Raw genomic sequence first — 19,256 nt, 5'->3', positions numbered from 1 at the left:
GCCTTCTGTTCATCTAGTGGTTTCACGGCCGGCAAACATCAGCTCCATGATCTCCTTCCATCAGCTCCATGATCTCCTTCCATCCGCTCCATGATCTCCTTCCATCCGCTCCATGATCTCCTTCCATCAGCTCCATGATCTCCTTCCATCAGCTCCATGATCTCCTTCCATCCGCTCCATGATCTCCTTCCATCCGCTCCATGATATCCTTCCATCAGCTCCATGATCTCCTTCCATCAGCTCCATGATCTCCTTCCATCCGCTCCATGATCTCCTTCCATCCGCTCCATGATCTCCTTCCATCCGCTCCATGATCTCCTTCCATCCGCTCCATGATCTCCTTCCATCTGCTCCATGATCTCCTTCCATCCGCTCCATGATCTCCTTCCATCCGCTCCATGATCTCCTTCCATCCGCTCCATGATCTCCTTCCATCAGCTCCATGATCTCCTTCCATCTGATCCATGATCTCCTTCCATCAGATCCAATGTTTGGAAACATTTCCATTGTGACAAACCACAGGAGGCATCAGTTTGATACAGAAGGCCAAGATCTGTGAAGTTCTTGCCCTTCTCACACCATGTGTTGACCCCTTTCAGTAATTGAATAAGGAACCCAGACCTGTTTAGCTGGTGGTGGACATCAATAACTGCAACAAACCTGAACCAAGTAATAACATAGAATAGTCAGACTATCTATATTCATTACATATATAACCACTCCCTGTACAGTAACTCCTCCTGCTGCCCCATATAACCCCCAATAACTCCTCCTCTTGCCCATATACCCCCCCATAACGCCTCCTGCTGTCCCATACAACCCCCCAATAACTCCTCCTGCTTCCCCATATAACAACCAATAACCCCTCCTCTGGCTCCATATAACTGCTCCCTATAACACTGAAGTAACTACATTTTTTTGCCCCCCCTGTAATTGTTTTTAAAGCCCCCCAAATGAAAAATGCTAAATAAATCAGAGTTTCCACTGGGGTCCTCCTTTCAGCGGCCTCGCAAGCATCTGCCCCCTCGCTCAACTAACACTGAGCTCCCCTCTATTTCTCTCCCCCTTCTCAAACTACCCTCTTTCATCCTCTTTCTTCCCCCATTCATTTCTCTTACCCCTCTCTCCCACGTCTCACCCATCTCACCCTCTCTCTCCTTCCCTCTATTACACCCTATCCCTCTCCTTCCCTCCTACCCCCTTCTCTCTCTCCTTTCCCCATCTTTCCCCCTCCCCTTCCCTCTCTTACCCCATCTCTCCCCCTCTATTTCCCTCTTACCCCTTCTCTCCCTCTCTCCATCCCCCTCTCCTTCCCCCTCTCTCCTTCCCCCTCTCTCCTTCCCTCTCTCCATCCCTCTCCCCCGCCCACTCATAATTTGATGCAAAGACCACCCAGGCTAGAGAGGGAGTGATTATGGAATTTGAAAGACCCTCTGCTTCTCATCCTCAGACAGATAATGGGCCCAGAAATTGCGATGCCGTTCCCCGTGTGTCTGATAGAGAATCGGGAAGGGAAGAATCTCGTCATCAATCAAGAGGCGACGCAAATTCTGTATGACATCACTCAGCCCGTGGTTGTCGTGGCGATCGTAGGAAAATATCGGACTGGAAAATCCTACCTGATGAACAAGCTGGCGGGAAAGAGAAATGGTGAGACTAATCCCGTCGTTTTTTCTTCCTCAATGTTACAAAGATTCGCCCTTTCCTCTGCTGCTGGACTGCTAAATCTCTGACTCAGACCCTCATTCTCTCCCTTCTCGACTACTATAACCTCCTGCTGTCCGGCCTTCCTGCCTCCCACCTGTCTCTCCTACAATCTATCCTAAACGCTGCTGCCAGAATCACTCTACTCTTTCCTAAATCTGTCTCAGCGCCCCCCCTGCTGAAATCCCTCTCCTGGCTTCCTATCAAATCCCTTATCACACATTCAATTCTCCTCACTTTTAAAGCTATACACTCTTCTGCCCCTCCTTACATCTCAGCCTTAATTTCTCGCTACGCACCATCCCGATTCTTGTGTTCCGCTCAAGGATATCTTCTCTCTACCACCTCTCTCTACCGCCCTCTCTCCTTAAACCTTTCTCATTGACTGCCCCACACCTCTGGAATGCCCTTGCCCTCAATATCCGACTAGCACCCTCTCTATCCACCTTTAAGACACACCTTAAAACACATCTGCTTAATGAAGCATATGAGTAGCACCTTGGCTGATACTTTACACCTCATACATAAACCTTGGCCCCTTGCGGACGCACTTACCAGAACACCCTCCTTCTGTCTCAGTACATTCTTCCTACGATTAGATTGTAAGCTCTTCGGAGCAGGGACTCCTTTTCCTAAATGTTAATTTTATGTCTGAAGCACTTATTCCCATTATGTGTTATTTGTATTTGTTATTTATATACTTACATACATACATACTAACCCTATGTAAATATAACCTCCCATGTTGGCTCTCTGTATAGCGCTGCAGAGTCCCAGTATAAAGTCACACACCCCATGTACAGTACTTCAGTGCTAGTAGCTGTATTGGCGTTACCAATCAGGGATAAGATAAGTATTAAGTATTGGTAGCATTAATATACAAGGCTCATTCACCTGCAAATCCAGCAATGTGGGTTATCTTATTCCGTGTAAGAAATGCAGCAACATGAACCATGCTGAGGAAACTGAACAAACCCTCTAGCCCAGAATGAAACCGAGAGCATCGGTGGGTAAAAGCGTATTGGCTGAGAGAAGTGTATTTCGATCAGTTTGTTTCTGAAGATTCTGGTGCACAGCGTCACGAGAGAGTGTCACGAGAGAGTGTCACGAGAGAGTGTCACGAGAGAGTGTCACGAGAGAGTGTCACGAGAGAGTGTCACGAGAGAGTGTCACGAGAGAGTGTCACGAGAGAGTGTCACGAGAGAGTGTCACGAGAGAGTGTCACGAGAGAGTGTCACGAGAGAGTGTCACGAGGTTCTACAACACCTTTTTATAACTGGGATCATTTGATTGAGCAAAACAAGATGGTAAAATAAATGGTAATGTATTTCTTATAAAAGACACACACAGAGTTACACAATTCAAGATTAACACACTTACTGGGTAGGGGCTAGCGAATAAATCCATTTCCGGATCGAAATTCCTTCAGATTACATCCATGACTTAGAAAGCCCTCAGTTCATATACAGGTTATCAATATCTATACACATTAAACTATACCCGTTTAATGAAAGATATGGTGCCCTGTCCTCTGTGTGCTAAAAGTTATGAGTTCATATTCCGGTGTCAGGGTTGGTGTGACGTATATATTCCCTACAAGCACTAGCTTCATTCCTGGCACACATGAGAAAATACTTTTAAAACACTGCAAACGTGCTAAGCTTCATAACCTTAGCGTGAGTACCTTCCTGAACCCCTACTCTAGGCTCAGGATACCTGGGCATGTATGTGGGTACCTCTGCTATACTGGGGAACCCCAGCTATACTAAGGACTCCGTGTATACGTGCAGATATATTTTAACCCCTTCATACCCATTTACCTTGTCTGGAAGATGCTGCAGCAGGGATCCTGATGGTGAGTCGTAAGAATGTTTCCCGGGTCCGAGGTTGGCGGAGTAATGCGCTTAGCTGTATCCGAAGATATCACTCAATCTCCGGATACAACTTTTGGGGTATCCCATAACTCCAGAACCCCGCTACATAGACACATTCTGCAAAGACTTTCTCTGCCAAACCCACCCCGAAACTTACAGCCTAGAAATCTCCCGATATCAGAAAAGGCAAAAATCACATTTTTAATGTCGCAAAATCAGTATACAGTTGCAGTAATACATTTTCGACATCTGGGTCCCAGAGCTGGCACTCTAAGATCCTAACACACGGGTAAGGGTTAACCAAGTGGGCTTGACCTTTATTATAAGCCTGGTTAACCCCTTCACCATCACACACATATTGTCAGATTTATAGAAAGTGTGTTTCCTGTGACTCAATAGTCCATGCCGGCTTGATGGGTAATGCTTTCCTATTGATGTTTTCAATAAGTGAAGTCACGGTAGAAGCCGATCCTGTTCATAGTATAAGGATATCAGCAATATAGCGTGTATTTAGAATATGTCAGAGTTTTTCAGAAACTGTTCTTTCTCAAAGAGGTTCATGTAGTATTGGCAAAATAGGGTACCACATTTAACCCTATGGCAGTATGAGACATGCTCATCTCAAGACAGGAAGCCGACCCGCAGGGACGAGGTACTATCGAGACTGACCAATCAAAGCCGATGGACAGAGCCCTGATGGAGGAACAACGTAGTCGGGTCGCATGTGGAGGTCAATGCAGGCGGCAGGCAAAGGATGGTCCGGAACATGGCAGAGGTCAATTCAGGTGGCAAGCAATCAGGAACAAGCTGTAGACTGACAGGGATCCCACAGGAACCTGGCAGGAAACAATGCTCGGACTCTTCCTGGTCTAGCCTATTTATATATGCAGGTTTCCAGTATCCATGACGGCCAGTGCATGTGCAGTGACTATCTATCTACATCTTCCCTGTAATCTACCACGCCATTACCTCCCACATTACCAGATATCGGATGATAATACGTGGTTTCAACTGTTAAATAATTGTGTGATCGTGTCCATTCCAGAAGCTCAAGGAAAAAGTCAACATGTGGTCTTGTATACAGAGGGTTAAACGTGAGCGGCAGCTGTTCAGAGGGAGAGTCGGCGCTTTTTCCCCCTGCTCACAGCATCATGGGGTACTTAGCTTATTTCTCTGTGCTGATTGTCTTGAAAAAGGTTCCTGTCTAAGTGGAAACACTGATCTAACAAAGCGTTTTGTATATACATACTCACTATTCAGCTGCAATAGGCCCTGGACTTTGCCCAGCCTAGAGAACACGTGGAATATCACAGTGGGTACAACACAACGGACCACATCCAAGTTAAGTGATTTCCCAAAGTAATAAATATGATCTACTACTCGGCTTTCATTCCGTCTACACCTCAGCGATCCTAGATCCATTAAGATCGGATTAAAGAAGCATATGTTTATTTAAAAGAACATTTCTGAGAATGCCACATCAACAATTAGATTACATGAAGATACAAGCAAGATAAGGATTAGCAAGGGAGTGCGACAGAAAGACACCGTGTCACCTGGATCAGCAAGGGAGTGCGACAGAAAGACACCGTGTCACCAGGATCCGTAAGGGAGTGCGGCAGAAAGACACTGTGTCACCTGGATCAGCAAGGGAGTGCGGCAGGGAGACACCGTGTCACCAGGAACAGTAAGGGAGTGTGGCAGGGAGACACCGTGTCATCAGGATGAGCAATGGAGTGCAGCAGGGAGACACCGTGTCATCAGGATGAGCAATGGAATACGACAGGGAGACTGTGTCACCTGGATCAGCAAGGGAGTGCGGCAGGGAGAAACCGTGTCACCAGGATCCATAAGGGAGGGAGACACTGTCACCAGGATCCGTAAGGGAGTGCGACAGGGAGACACCGTGTCACCAGGATCAGTAAGGGAGTGCGGCAGGGAGACACCGTGTCACCTGGATCAGCAAGGGAGTGCGGCAGGGAGACACCGTGTCATCAGGATCCATAAGGGATTGCGACGGGGAGACACAGTGTCACCAAAGTTTTTCACAGCAACATTTGAAGAATTGTTCAAGACATCGGATTGAGAATAAAAAAAACAATCAAAATAAATGGTGAATATTGGAGGCGCCTACGATTTGCAGATGAGATCGTTATTTTTGCCACAAGTCCAAAATACCTCCAGCAACAAATTTAAGAACTCACCAGAGCAAGTAAGAAGGTGTCCTCCATATGAATCTCAGCGAGGTCAAGTCTGTAAAGATCGAAATAAATGGAAAGGAACTGGAGGAATGTGAAGACTATGTCTACGTTGGCCGACACGTAACAATGGATGGGAACCGTGTGACTAAAATCATTAGGACAATGAAGATGTGATGCAGCATATTTGGAAGAAATAAGTCTTTCAAGAGCTATCAAAGTTTACAGAGGCGCAAAACCCTCTGGGAATCTTAAAACTTACTCTGTACAACCATATGAATATTTTGCTTTTCAAAATCCAGAGGAGCGAAGATGGATGCCAAATAAAGAAGAAAATATATATAGTGTAATACGTTCAAGTACAATGAATAGAACAGAATAATATGGGGCTCCCAAATTCCTTCTCCCACATTAAGTAGAAATAGGGATCATATGTGTCAGCCTGTGACCAGTGGTCGTCTTGGGTCTGGATGGTGTAGATGAACATTCAGCAATCTCGGGCAGAGAAAAAGAAAACCATAGTGCAGGTCAAAAAGATCATTCATAAATGGTAAAGCTCACGATTGGAGGCGTACATGAATGCCAGGAAAGAAAGGCAGTGATAACAAACAGCTGGACAATGAGGTGAGTCGCGACTCTCACCGCTCCGATGTTCCAATGCTGCATCTCACACACCCGTAGTGTCTTCCACGTCCGGTCTCTCGGCGTCACGTCCTGTTCATTGCGTCACTGCTTACAGGAACGAGGAACACCGCCGGATACCTCTGCACTTTCTCCCTCTCCGAGATGGCTTCCAAGCCATGCTCAACACGTTTCGACGTACATGATGTCTTCTTCTGGGCTCCTGCATGTTATTGGTGAAATATTTGTGTGTGTGTGTGGCCCTTGTTGGTGACATCCAGAGTGGGATACGACTTCAGTCAGCCCAGTGCATGCTGTGACGGCCGCGGAGCAAATGCTTTGCTGTGAATACAACTTTCTGTCCATATGACACAGGGTGGTCTGAATGCTCACAAACAAAGGCACTTATGTAAGTGGAATACTTTGTGTTTTTAATATTAAAAGCAGTATTATACTATTTTGCTTTTTCCTTTTTTGTATATGGATTTCCCTTCCTTTTTTATGGATCTGGAGTACCTATCTGGAAACATAAGTTGATAACTTCTAATAACCACAATGCTTTACTATCACGTTGTACACGTGAGTGCAAATTTTATAGAGCTTTCAACATTGATTGCATTCATTGGGTTTGTCAATATTGCACTATTCTGTGTCTCTACTTTTTTTCCATGTTCTGATGAGATTTGCGCACCTGTTTCTTCTTCGATTGCTGGTTGGATTTGGTCTGAATCCTGTGTCGGGAGCTGCACTCTTTAAGGACAGTATATTATTCAAATGTTATTGGTTATAGGTGATGTTATTTGCGCTTGTTTATTTTTTCACTATTGATTAAATATAGGCGCTTGGAATTCATTACTAAAAATTGGAGGGGTGGGAAAAGATTAAAAGATCTGTACCAAAAAGAGACTTAATTGATTTTTAAATTGGGGACTCTAAGTCCACACGGTTTATATGTGGATATAAACCTGTTTTGTTTCCATCACTTTGATTCCTTTAAGTGCTACGTTTTTATGCATTTTTAAGATATTTTGGTGAATATATTTGTAATGATTTTATTATTTAAACTATTGTCCTATGTGTATTCCTTGGTTTCTTGTAAGGTCACCTATAAATATGAAGTTACTTTATTCTCCATTAGTTCAATCTCTAGATTTCCTAATTAATTTTATACAGGTTTTAACTACTTATTAAATATTTCAATCTAGTATTTTCAGTTATATTATGTTATTAAGGAGATTAGTAATTGATTTACATAATTGGCATGAGTTCAGTTTACTGTACATGTTGATTATAGCATTTTTGGTTGTACTGTATTGAATCCACCTGATAGTAGTTTCCGTGGAACACATTTAAGAAGTCAATTCGGTCACCATAAAAGAGACTGTGATGTTAAGCTATCGGAACCCCTGAGGAAGCTGACGGCACGGTGAAACGCGCTGGGTTTTGAATTTGGAACGTAGCTTGCCATACGTTTGGCTGGCGGACCCATTTGAGGTCTTTGTTGAGCAGCGGACTGGAAGAGACGTGGTGCGCAGGCGTCCTCCCAGCGCATGAGACCGATCAGCTAAGAGTCGAGCAAAGTCACAGAGTCATTCCGAGAGGCCTGGGTGTAGTGGTTTAAACACCCAATGTTTGATTTATCTAGCGCCGTGTAAGTGTGATACATTTACTGTTCATGAGTCCTTGTTAGTAAACAGTTTACACTGTCGATTTTCTCTGTCTTTTTACACAAGGAACATTGGTGCTTTGAATTTCACTTTGGAAGGTATTCCGGTGGTTCGATACTGTGTGGTTAGTATAACCTCCACAATTACACAATTTTCACTGGAGTAAGTTTCAAGACTTTTCCTGAGGACGTTTGCGCGTCTAAACGTTATCAGTGTTGGACGGAGGAGACTGATAAATGAGAGCAGGATCCCTGCAGGAAATTCTTACTTTTATTAACTCTCTGTGGGTGTTTCTTTTGCACTCTAGTTTGCATTCACAATCTCTTAAGGTAACCTTCCATTGTGCCTTAAGAGGAACGTTTTTGACCAGTGCATTTTGCCGGTGCTCACGTATGAATGCGAAACTTGGGCCCTAAGTGTGAAGATCATTCAAAAGCTTCAGGAAAAGGGAAACAAGTATGCTGGGTATGACCCGAAGAGAGGACAAAGAATGATTGGGTTCAGAACTGAACACGTCTGACATTACAAGGGTGAAGACATTAAAGTGGAAGTGTGGCCAGAAATATCACAAGAAGAAATTGCCATCGTTGGACAAAGATGGAACTCGACCTGATTCCAAGAGATTAAAACACCAAGACGATGGCCAAAGTAAGATGGGAGGATGAAATAAGAAAATGTGTTTGAGCAGTGTGGAGAAGAGAGGCTTGCAATAGAAGTATCTTGAAGATCATTGGGAAGGCTTCATCAAGCTGGGGATCAATAAGTGCTGAAAATGATATACGTACCTCTAATTTGTGTAGGCTGTCCCCTATGATGGTATCACAGCCTACAACAAATGCACACTCTGTTTGCAGAATAGCCGAGCTGTTATTCCCAGTATAGAGCTGTTATCTAACCCATGTTATATACTTCATTTTTTAAATGTAATAATTAAAATACAGTTGTACAGTATGTAACACTCCACAGTATGCTCTACAAAGTCTAAACATAAAATAATCCTGCGTGTCTTCCCCATAGTCTCCAATCTTTAATGACCTTAATAGTGGGTTCTTTAGCCCATTAGGAAGCGCTCCTTCTCCCTCCCACGGCCTCTCTCTGATACAATTCATTACCTGTTTCCCACTATTTCTCTCCCTTTCAATCTCTAATGTTTTATATTTGTTCTCACTCCTTTCCTCCAGGGTTTGCTCTGGGATCGACTGTCGAGTCCAAGACTAAAGGGATCTGGATGTGGTGTGTCCCTCACCCTTCTAAACCTGGACACACCCTGGTGCTGCTGGACACAGAGGGGCTGGGGGACGTGGAGAAGGTGAGTGGGGACAGATGTCTCAGTGACCTCCAGTCTGGTTCCTTCTATGCTGGAGACGCATGTTAACACTGCTCAGTGCTGCAGAACGGTCTATCAGATAAGGGGTTAATGTACGTGTTAGATGGACTAAGTGGCTGTATATATTAGGGCGTCTCTAGCACTGCACAAGGACGCTCTGTGTTACAATGATTCTGTTTCTCTGTCTCAGGGAGATAGTAGGAATGACGCCTGGATCTTCTGTCTGGCTGTTCTGCTGAGCAGCACCCTGGTGTATAACAGTGTGGGGACTATTGACCAAGATAGTGTGGAGAAGCTGCAGTATCCTTTATGGTGTCAGTGTGAGCACTAATCTGAAAGGGAGCATTTCTAGGAAATACTTTTTAGGGTCTTATCCCACCTCCGTATAGGTAGTTTTAGTGTAAATGGCCCTGGTTATATCTCGTCTTTAAACAACGATCCTCAAACCACCAGGCAGGTAAACACAGAATCATACTGTACGATGGGAGGGCAGCAGACTGAGGACACAGATATACTGGTTTATTCTGGGGCTGGGATGCTTATTCTATCCGGTGCGCTGCGGAATCTCGTTATTTGTGTAGATGAAGCCGTGTGCTTTGGGAATTCGGACTGGTGGGAGGCTTATTGGAAAATCCTGTGGTTACGGACACAAGTGCTATGGAGGAGGAACTCCTTAGCATCTTGCACAGTAATCACCAGAACTGTACATACTGTACCATTGTTGTGGAAAAACGGAGTTCCACACGTCTTTAGGTCAAGCAATTTGTTTAGAGACCTTTATTGCATCAGCTGTAGCAAGAGTATCATTCACATACACATCAATATCGAACATAAATGAAACTGAACTATAGGCTCTAAGTAAACTATCTTATACCAAAAGAAATAGGTAGGCATGCATAATTTCACAATGTCCGCATTTATGACTTCATTGGATACCTCACTTCCTTATCGTGTTTTTCTTGCAGTTACTTGGTTATACAGTTTGCAATATATTTTAGCAGATTTAACAAAAATTAAACTTGTGCTAAATCACCTCATCTCTCTGCCCCTCCCTTTCTCATGGCCAGCAGCTGGTATAACGTTATCTATGACTATACAGGGGGTCGGGGGAGGGGACGGGGGTGTTAATAGATGAGACAAAGCCAGTTTAACATAGAAATGACAGTTTCCGCATTCTAATAAGGTAAAGGAAAGTTCGAATGATAACGTATTTTACACACACATACACACACACACACACTCACTCATGCTTTCCCTCGCTCGCCCGTTCCCTCGCTCGCCCGTTCCCTCGCTCGCGCGTTCCATCGCGTGTTTCCTCGCTCGTGCGTTCCCTAACTCGCACTCACTTTCCAATAACACAATGAAACACAAAACATGGCTTTTCTTATAGTTATGGAAAACAAAAGACCGGTTATAGCTGTGCACAGAAATAATGTGACAATATTATACTTCCATAGCATCCAGAACTCTTTGGGTTTTCCTTTATATGAACCTTGTGGACCTCTTTAAGTATCTGTTCTCAGTCAGTCTGACCCCTCAGTTCCTCCTTAGCATCTCCCAGTTATGTGACAGAGCTCACTGAGCGAATAAAGGTGAAATCATCACCCAAAGGAGAAGATGAAGATGATTCAGCCGAGTTCAAAAGGATCTTCCCGTCCTTCATATGGTGCGTCCGGGACTTCATTCTAAAGCTTGAGTTGGATGGGAAACCAATCAATGAGGACGAGTATCTACAGAACGCCCTGAAACTCAAGAAAGGTACAAGGGTACTGGTAAAAAAAAAGTAAATTGCCCAAGGACCAGAGGGCATTCTACACAGACATAGGGTAGCACCTCTATCACTGGGCAAAAGCTCTAAGGACAATTACTGCAGCACACATACAGTGACAGGATCCATGTAAGGATGCATTACTGCAGCACACACTGTGACAGGATCCATGTAAGGATGCATTACTGCAGCACACACACTGTGACAGAATCCATGTAAGGATGCATTACTGCAGCACACACACTGTGACAGGATCCATGTAAGGATGCATTACTGCAGCACACACTGTGACAGGATCCATGTAAGGATACATTACTGCAGCACACATACTGTGACAGGATCCAGGTAAGGATGCATTACTGCAGCACACACACTGTGACAGGATCCATGTAAGGATGCATTACTGCAGCACACACTGTGACAGGATCCATGTAAGGATGCATTACCGCAGCACACACACTGTGACAGGATCCATGTAAGGATGCATTACTGCAGCACACACACTGTGACAGGATCCATGTAAGGATGCATTACTGCAACATACACACTGTGACAGGATCCATGTAACAATGCATTACTGCAGCACACACACTGTGACAGGATCCATGTAAGGATGCATTACCGCAGCACACACACTGTGACAGGATCCATGTAAGGATGCATTACTGCAGCACTTACTGTAACATGATCCATGTAAGGATGCATTACTGCAGCACTTACTGTAACATGATCCATGTAAGGATTCATTACTGCAGCACACACTGTGACAGGATCCATGTAAGGATGCTGTGAAAGCTGTAAAAAATGTTACAACAAACATTCAGTTACCAAATGAGTTTATTTCAGGTGAACACAGAGGAGACAGCTTCAAAACAAAAGCTCTCTGCAGGTAATAAGATATGAAATACATTTATAGCCTAAAAACTAAAGCTCACACCCCTTTATGGGGTGGCTTGCGCGTCACTAAGATGACATACAATCTTGTAATACATAACAAAAATGAAATACAGAACAAAAATGAAAATGAGAAAGTCCGCTAAACTCATTATACAAAGCTCAGTAACCTTTACTCTACATACGCTGGGGTGCTGTGTAATGCATTCTTTAAGGGGTTGAATGTGAGAAATGATTTCTATCTCTGATTCCAAAAGACACTCGAATGCTGAGAAGTCAGTTCTAATTCTGATCTTACTTCTCAAGACTCAACCTGGCACTTAAATGTGAGAAGTCGACTCTAATTCTGAACTCAATCCTCAAGGCTGTATGCCCCCTCCCTTCTTCTGCAGCTGGGCTGGCCAGAGCTGGTATCAGTAAACATTGAGAGCGAACATCCTTTAACCCACTATAACTTTCACGCAGCTTTCATAGAGACACATGACAAAATGGATGACACAAACACAGCACAATACAACATAAATGACAGACAAGGACTAAAACAATGACAAGATGGCTGACAAAAATAGTCAGACAAAATGGCTGCTTAGACCCTAGGGCTGTTTACGTCAAACCCCCTAATGTCTTTTTTTCCCTCAACTTTGTCAGTCCCTCCTCTTTATTCTTAAAACATTGCTTTTGAGAATTATTGGAATGATGTTAGTCAAGAGAGACAAATTGTATTTTGGGGTGCTCCATCATCGGATAATGCTCATTGGTATAACTCAGAGGAAGAGGGCACATGCCCTTCACTGCCATAGTCTTGTATGGCGCTGTGGCCAAACTATCTTCTAGAGTTAGAACACTGTACATGGCATCTTCTTTCTTCAAGGGACTGCTGTAGCTTGGATCTGCAAACAATGGCATCAGGTCTGCAGAGGTGGTAGCACATTTGTGCATCATACCTTGTCAACAAGTGACACACATATGACAACGAGTATCACTAGCACACACAGTAAAGCATTCAGCAGTTTCGCTCCCAGTGATCCAAGCAATCCCCCAAGCCCCAAAGGATCCCTTTCTGTGTCACCTCCTTTCCTAAGAACCTTGCCACTCTGATCTTGGATGAAAACAAAGCATTGTTCTTTAATTAGGACACATACACCTCCTCTTGATGCTAAAATGTAATCTAAAGCCATTCTGTTTTGTAAGGCCATAAGCCTAATTTGGACCTGTTCTTGGTTTAGTGATGCACTGGCTTTAGTGGTGTGATTGAGGACATAATATAACACATCTGTTAATGTATTAAGCCTGTCATATAGTAACCCAACTCTTACATTTGGAAATAAACTAGCCCAAAATTGTTCTTTCCATAAACTACTTTTCAGCCCTGAAATATTTGGCGTTTTTCTCTTGTCTCTGGTTGATCGAGCACTTGACCCATAAATTGATTGTTGTTCCCAGTGTGTAATACACCCTTAAAAGGGCTGACTTAAAAAATGGAAACATACAGAAATTATATACAAAATGCTAAAAACCTTATTTTATGCAAGCAACCTTTCTGCTAGATAAAGGAAATTGCATCTATCTCTACCGTCATATATTTTGAGAATCAGCACAACATTCTATTACTGAGAATTGAGGGGGTTTGGTATCTATGGAAGCGAATGCATGATCACCCCTGCACGCATCATATACATCATTCACTCAGAATATCAGAACAAACAAAATGTCTGCGATGGTCAAAATGACTGACTTGTGCTCCTTTACTTGTGGCTGACACATGCCCCTGGGTGACCCCCCTCCTCTCGGTGTGGGTGCAACACAGTTCTGAATCAAAGTTTTGCTGCACATGACACATACATAGTGATGAGTACTGCCAAAACACATACAAGAGCATTCACAAGCCTCGCTTCCAGGGAACCAATCCACCCAAGGCCCAATTGTATATACATTCTAAATTCAAACTTAACACTCTAAAAAATTAAAATATTAAGTCCTTAAAAAAAAAAAAATATTCTGTTAAGACCGGGTCTCAACCTGGTGTCTTATTTCCCTCGGGGGTTAACGGTCAGTTTTATTTTTAACTCTTCAAAGCGTTAACTTGAAGCGGCTGTGCTTTGGGTGGAGCTCGATTAGCTTTACGTGAGCCACATGGATCCAGGAAGAGACTTCTGCCACTTTATTTGCTGTATTGGTGGTGAGTAGTACTTGAAATGGCCTTTTCATCTGGGATGAAGAGCGTGCTTGCGTAGGTAATGCTTGACCTTTAACTCTCTCGAGTAGGTGCACTTTCAATTTTGACCTGTAACTTTGACTTGTGCCTAAGACTTGGGGCCTCATCCATTCCCAAACCAATTGCTTCCATAGTCCACTCCATCCTGTCTGCAGGCCATATCCCTAAGACCTGGAAAACTGCCAGAGCTGTCCCAATCTTCAAAAGGGGAGACAAAAACACTGTCTCAAACTATGGGCCGATGTCGCTTCTCCCAATACACACTTGTTCTCTTTCATGCCTCACTGCTATCTCCTCCGATGCAAATGGTGTCAACCTTTTCATTTAATACTAACTAACCTTAAAACTCGCCCCACAAATCAAGCATCCCAACAGCCAGCACTCATGGCTATTGTCCCACACCCAGTCGCTCCTACCACCCATTGTGGCCAAGCACAGCCATCTACAGTACTCATTCCCTCACCTGCTGTCTCTGTAAGTTCCCCTCAAACCTTCGATTGTAAGCTCTTCAGGGCAGGGATTTCCTTTCCTATTGTCTGATTTTGCTGCACTTACTGTACTATTATAATTCCCTGTACTATATTCTTTGTGAAGTGCCGAGTACATTTTTGGCACTATATAAATAAAGACATACAATACTATCCAAAGTCATGGACAAAAAAAATGTGTTCACTCCCAATTAAGCAATTACTATAACAAGACAAATTTCTCTAGCCAATTCCAGTCTGGCTTTCACCCCAAACACTCCACAGTAACTATGCTGCTAAAAAATTGAAATGCCTTGTATATAATATATTATATATATATTACCTACCAATTAGACTGTAAGCTCCTCGGGGCAGGGACTCCTCTTCCTTAATGTTACTTTTATGTCTGAAGCACTTATTCCCATGATCTGTTATTTATATTATCTGTTATTTATTTGATTACCACATGTATTACTACTGTAAAGCGCTATGTACATTAATGGTGCTATATAAATAAAGACATACAATACAATACAATATAATGTATACCCTGCTCACTTACAGTATGTAACTGCATTTGCAACTATGTATCACCTGTCATTTAACCATATGCTCAGGACACACCCAAAAACGAGGCGACTCCCTATGCACCACTTCCTGGCAAAACATTCTACAAATAAATAAATAAATTAGCAAGTAGGATGTTGGTTGCTTAATCAGCAGCAGAATTAGAATTATATATATTATACAGTGATTTTGACAATAACTACTGCTTATAATAAAATGGGACACCTTTGGAAAAATAAATGGTTGAAAGTTAGTAAAAAAAAATAAAGCAAAAAACGGAAGGTTCAGGGCTCTACGGATTTCAAAGAATTTATTATATCAAAAACACAACGTTTCAACCTTCAAAATGTGGTCTTTCTCACGTGAAGATAGCATACACAATAAAATGTCCACAATATATAGCCCCCAACCCAGGTGAAATTGCTTAAAATCATCCGGTTATTTCCCAGTGAATGTCTCAGTCCAGGGTGCATAGCGCTTGCGCGTGCACATCCGGGTCTCCGTCGCCTTTGAATGACGTCATCTGTGGGCGGTCCTGCCTCCCAGTTAATCCTGTAGATTCTACATTTGGGGATCTTGGTATCCCTTCAAATGCGCATGCGCGAGCGCTCATCATGGTCCGTCACCCTTCCCGATGACGTCATCACGTAATAACGTGTTCTACGATTGGTCCATCTGGGGATCTTGGAATCCCATCATCGCGCATGCGCAATCACTCATCACGGTCCCGCATCCTTCCAGATAACATCATCTTGCTATAGAATTGTCCCTAATAGGCACTTCTGTCCCATGATGTCGAAGAGATAATCTCCTGCATCAGTCGTTATAGGGATGTATGCAAACTTCAATACATTATCAGCATACAAGAATAAGAGTCCCTTCTTGTCCCCTCTGTGAAATCTGTAGGGATAGGGCAGTGGGCAAACAGTATGACATGGTGGAGAGAGAGAAAACACAATGAGAGTCCGGAATTTAATAAACAGTGATGCCCATGTACTAACACCAGTAGTACACACAAAACGAGTGTGGGTGAAGGGAGGGAAAAAAGCCAAATCAAATTAATAATTAAATGTCAGAGCCAAGAAAAATCATGGGATGAAGGTCAACACCAACATCAGCATCACAATCCAAGAAATACATTATAAGTGCAATAAATAACACTAAATAGGGAAATCCCTACACAATCCCAACCATCCAGAATTGGAAGAGAATGGCCTGAACTCTCTTCGTTTTACATTAATGAAGCTATTAAGGGAGATATAATCATTGAGGCCCCTTGGGTATATGGTATCAAGCGTAAATGTCCAAAACGCTTCCCTTTGCAATAGGGCAGTATCTGTATCTGAACCAGAAAATGTTTTTTAAAACCTGATCTACTGTATACACATCAATTTCAATGAAGACACTGTGTGATGGAACTCAGTGCAATGTTTAATCAATGCCGTATCCTCCTCCTTGGAATTGATTTTGCTACGGTGCTCTATGAAGCATGTTTTTAGCATCCTGTTAGTCTTGCCAACATATACCAGCCCACAAGGGCATTTAATGGTATAGATGACGTTCGTACTGGTGCATGTGATCCTTAGATTGATCTTAAATCTATGCCCACTTCTGGGGTGACGAAATTCCTCCCCAGTATTTAGCCTATTACAGATGGTACAAACATAGCTCCTTAAAGCACCCAAGTTTAGATTTCAAAAAATGTGATGACTGATAATACTTTTTATCATCAGCTGAGATCAGGATATCCTTGATGTTACGTTCCCTTTGATATGCAAACCTAGGTCTCTCTCTACATACCGCATTCAATACCTCATCCTGCTGTAGAAGACCCCAATGTCTGTTAATGCTGTTTTTAATAAACCTACTGGCAGTGGTATATTTGCTCACTATATTAATCCTTTCAACGTTGTCATCCTGTTTATTTTCAATCAGTTCTTTTTGGAAATCCCTTTCTACGTTAGATTTTTTTATGTCCACGCTCAAGGAACCTAGTTTTAATCTCCTTAAGTACTGTATCCAACTTTTCGGGTCTATCAACCACCCGTGTCACCCTCACTTTTTGACATTAGGGGAGCATGTTTTTCAAGGAGACGGGATGGAAACTAGATCCTCAGTGTGAAGTTCCTATCCGTAGGTTTCCTATATAGATCAGTATGTAAAACCTGTCCATCAAAGGCTACCAGGACATCCAAGAAAGAAATTTGTTTATCACTCCAGTTTTTCATGAAGCAAACTGGTGTTGGAATTTCTTCCAAATAGTTGAAAAAATCTATAAGTTCATCATCGGTCCCTTCCCATATGATGAACAAGTCATCAATGTGCCGACAATAAAATAGTAGCTTTTGTTCATAAACAGTGTTGTAAATGTACCTGGTTTCGAAATCTGCCATGTATATATTTGCATATGAGGACGCTACATTATTCCCCATAGCTGTCCCATTAATTTGCAAGTAATAATTATTTTCATACTTAAAATCATTTTTGTGCAACACGAAGTGTAGCAACAAAATGATGAAATCAATGGGTGCTTGAGAAGTGTGTTTTAACTCGAGAAACCCTTTCACTATTTCAAAAACCAATTGATTTCATCATTTTGTTGCTAAAAAGAAAAACATTTCTCACCTATTTACAAAACAATTTCATCTTGCAACTAAATTAATAAATGTTTCTTTCTCTTTCTTTATTCTCATAATTAACCTCAATATAAAACGACTTTGCTCCGGAGTTTTTGAGTTAACTTTCGTATCTTTTGCCCATTCCTCAAGCTGGAGAAAGGGGGGCGCGGTCTGTGCTGCTGTTATTCTAATTGTCTTTATAGTTGACATTTGAACAGAAGGAAAAATAATATTTTCTGGTTTAAAAAACCTATTCGTCTGGCCAGAGCTAACAAACTTTTTACATTTTTACCAGTTACCGGGCTAATTTATCATATGCCCATTCTTTTTCGTTCTCTTCTACTACGGACATTCTCACACTCCTTCTTTCAGTGTTCTTCACTTTATATTAAAATGGGTGTTCACCTTTTAGACTTTAGAACTTCATTGTGAGCAATTAATAATATTCGTGTTTTAATAAGTACTTGCAATACTTGAGAATCTGAGATTCTAAATCTTGGTGGGGAAACCCCGTTTTGGTTTAGACAAAAAACAATCTGTTTGAGAATAACCTTAGTTCCTCTGGATCTCTCTAGCTTAGGGCTGCTCTGTAATTACTGCAAAAATGTCCTGACTCTTTACAAATAACACTTTCTGTCCCTTGGCAATGGTTAAAATAAATGCAGCGGGACCCTACTGTCCTTCAACAGAATTATTTTGGCCCATGTTTAACGTAAGGTATGTTTCAATCCAAAAACACACGAGGCGGCGTTCCCTGAGCTTCTCAATCCCACAGAAAAAGACCCCTTTCATTTAAACATCTGCGCAAATAGTTGATAATAGTACAAACCGTGCCATTCACTGGCCAACAAAATATATTTATATTGTCTCTTTCTCTGTATCCATTCTTTAAAATATCCCTGTAGAAATTCCATAAATTGTGCACATAACCTGGCCAGGTGACCCTGTGGTCGGACGAGAGGTCTGGTTTCCCATGACTTCCAATGATCAAATTTAATTGACAATGTACAATTCAGCGTTACAATAATCAAATTTAATTGATCATGTACATTTCTTTTGGTATGTTGGTGATAAAGCAAATATTCAGTCAAGGATCTGTCCTGCTCAACCCTTAAGCATACACACATTCCTCTACATCACCAAAACACCAAAGCTTTTAACGGACTCTCACCTTAGTCCCTAACAAAACATTACAACTCTAATACTTTAAAATGGATACAGGAATAGAGATCAATAAACTCACTTGAAACTGCAGGTTTATCCGTCACTCAGTGGATACACCCTTTCAGACCAAGCTCTCTACACATCACACAAACAATTTAGACTTAGGCTTTTG

General features: G+C 42.4%; 1 protein-coding gene across 2 annotated transcripts in view; it reads left to right on the top strand.

The window, feature by feature from the left end:
* LOC142497995 (guanylate-binding protein 1-like) overlaps positions 1 to 19,256 on the top strand; it is a 62,204-nt gene that overhangs the window by 22,414 nt on the left and 20,534 nt on the right. Inside the window, exons 1-5 of one of the 2 annotated variants that reach the window (XM_075606505.1) lie at positions 548 to 669; positions 1,451 to 1,650; positions 9,246 to 9,373; positions 9,582 to 9,691; positions 10,953 to 11,149. In XM_075606505.1, the coding sequence (XP_075462620.1) occupies positions 1,458 to 1,650; positions 9,246 to 9,373; positions 9,582 to 9,691; positions 10,953 to 11,149 (628 nt within the window). In that variant the 5' untranslated portion in view covers positions 548 to 669; positions 1,451 to 1,457. Of the gene's footprint in view, positions 1 to 547; positions 670 to 1,450; positions 1,651 to 9,245; positions 9,374 to 9,581; positions 9,692 to 10,952; positions 11,150 to 19,256 lie in introns of those variants that run through there. The other variant, XM_075606504.1, reaches the window with a different exon arrangement.

Source organism: Ascaphus truei, chromosome 6 (assembly GCF_040206685.1).
Source record: "Ascaphus truei isolate aAscTru1 chromosome 6, aAscTru1.hap1, whole genome shotgun sequence".
In the NCBI taxonomy this organism is placed as follows: Eukaryota; Metazoa; Chordata; class Amphibia; order Anura; family Ascaphidae; genus Ascaphus; species Ascaphus truei.
Note: the sequence above shows the minus strand (reverse complement) of the source record. Positions and strands in the feature narration are given on the sequence as shown.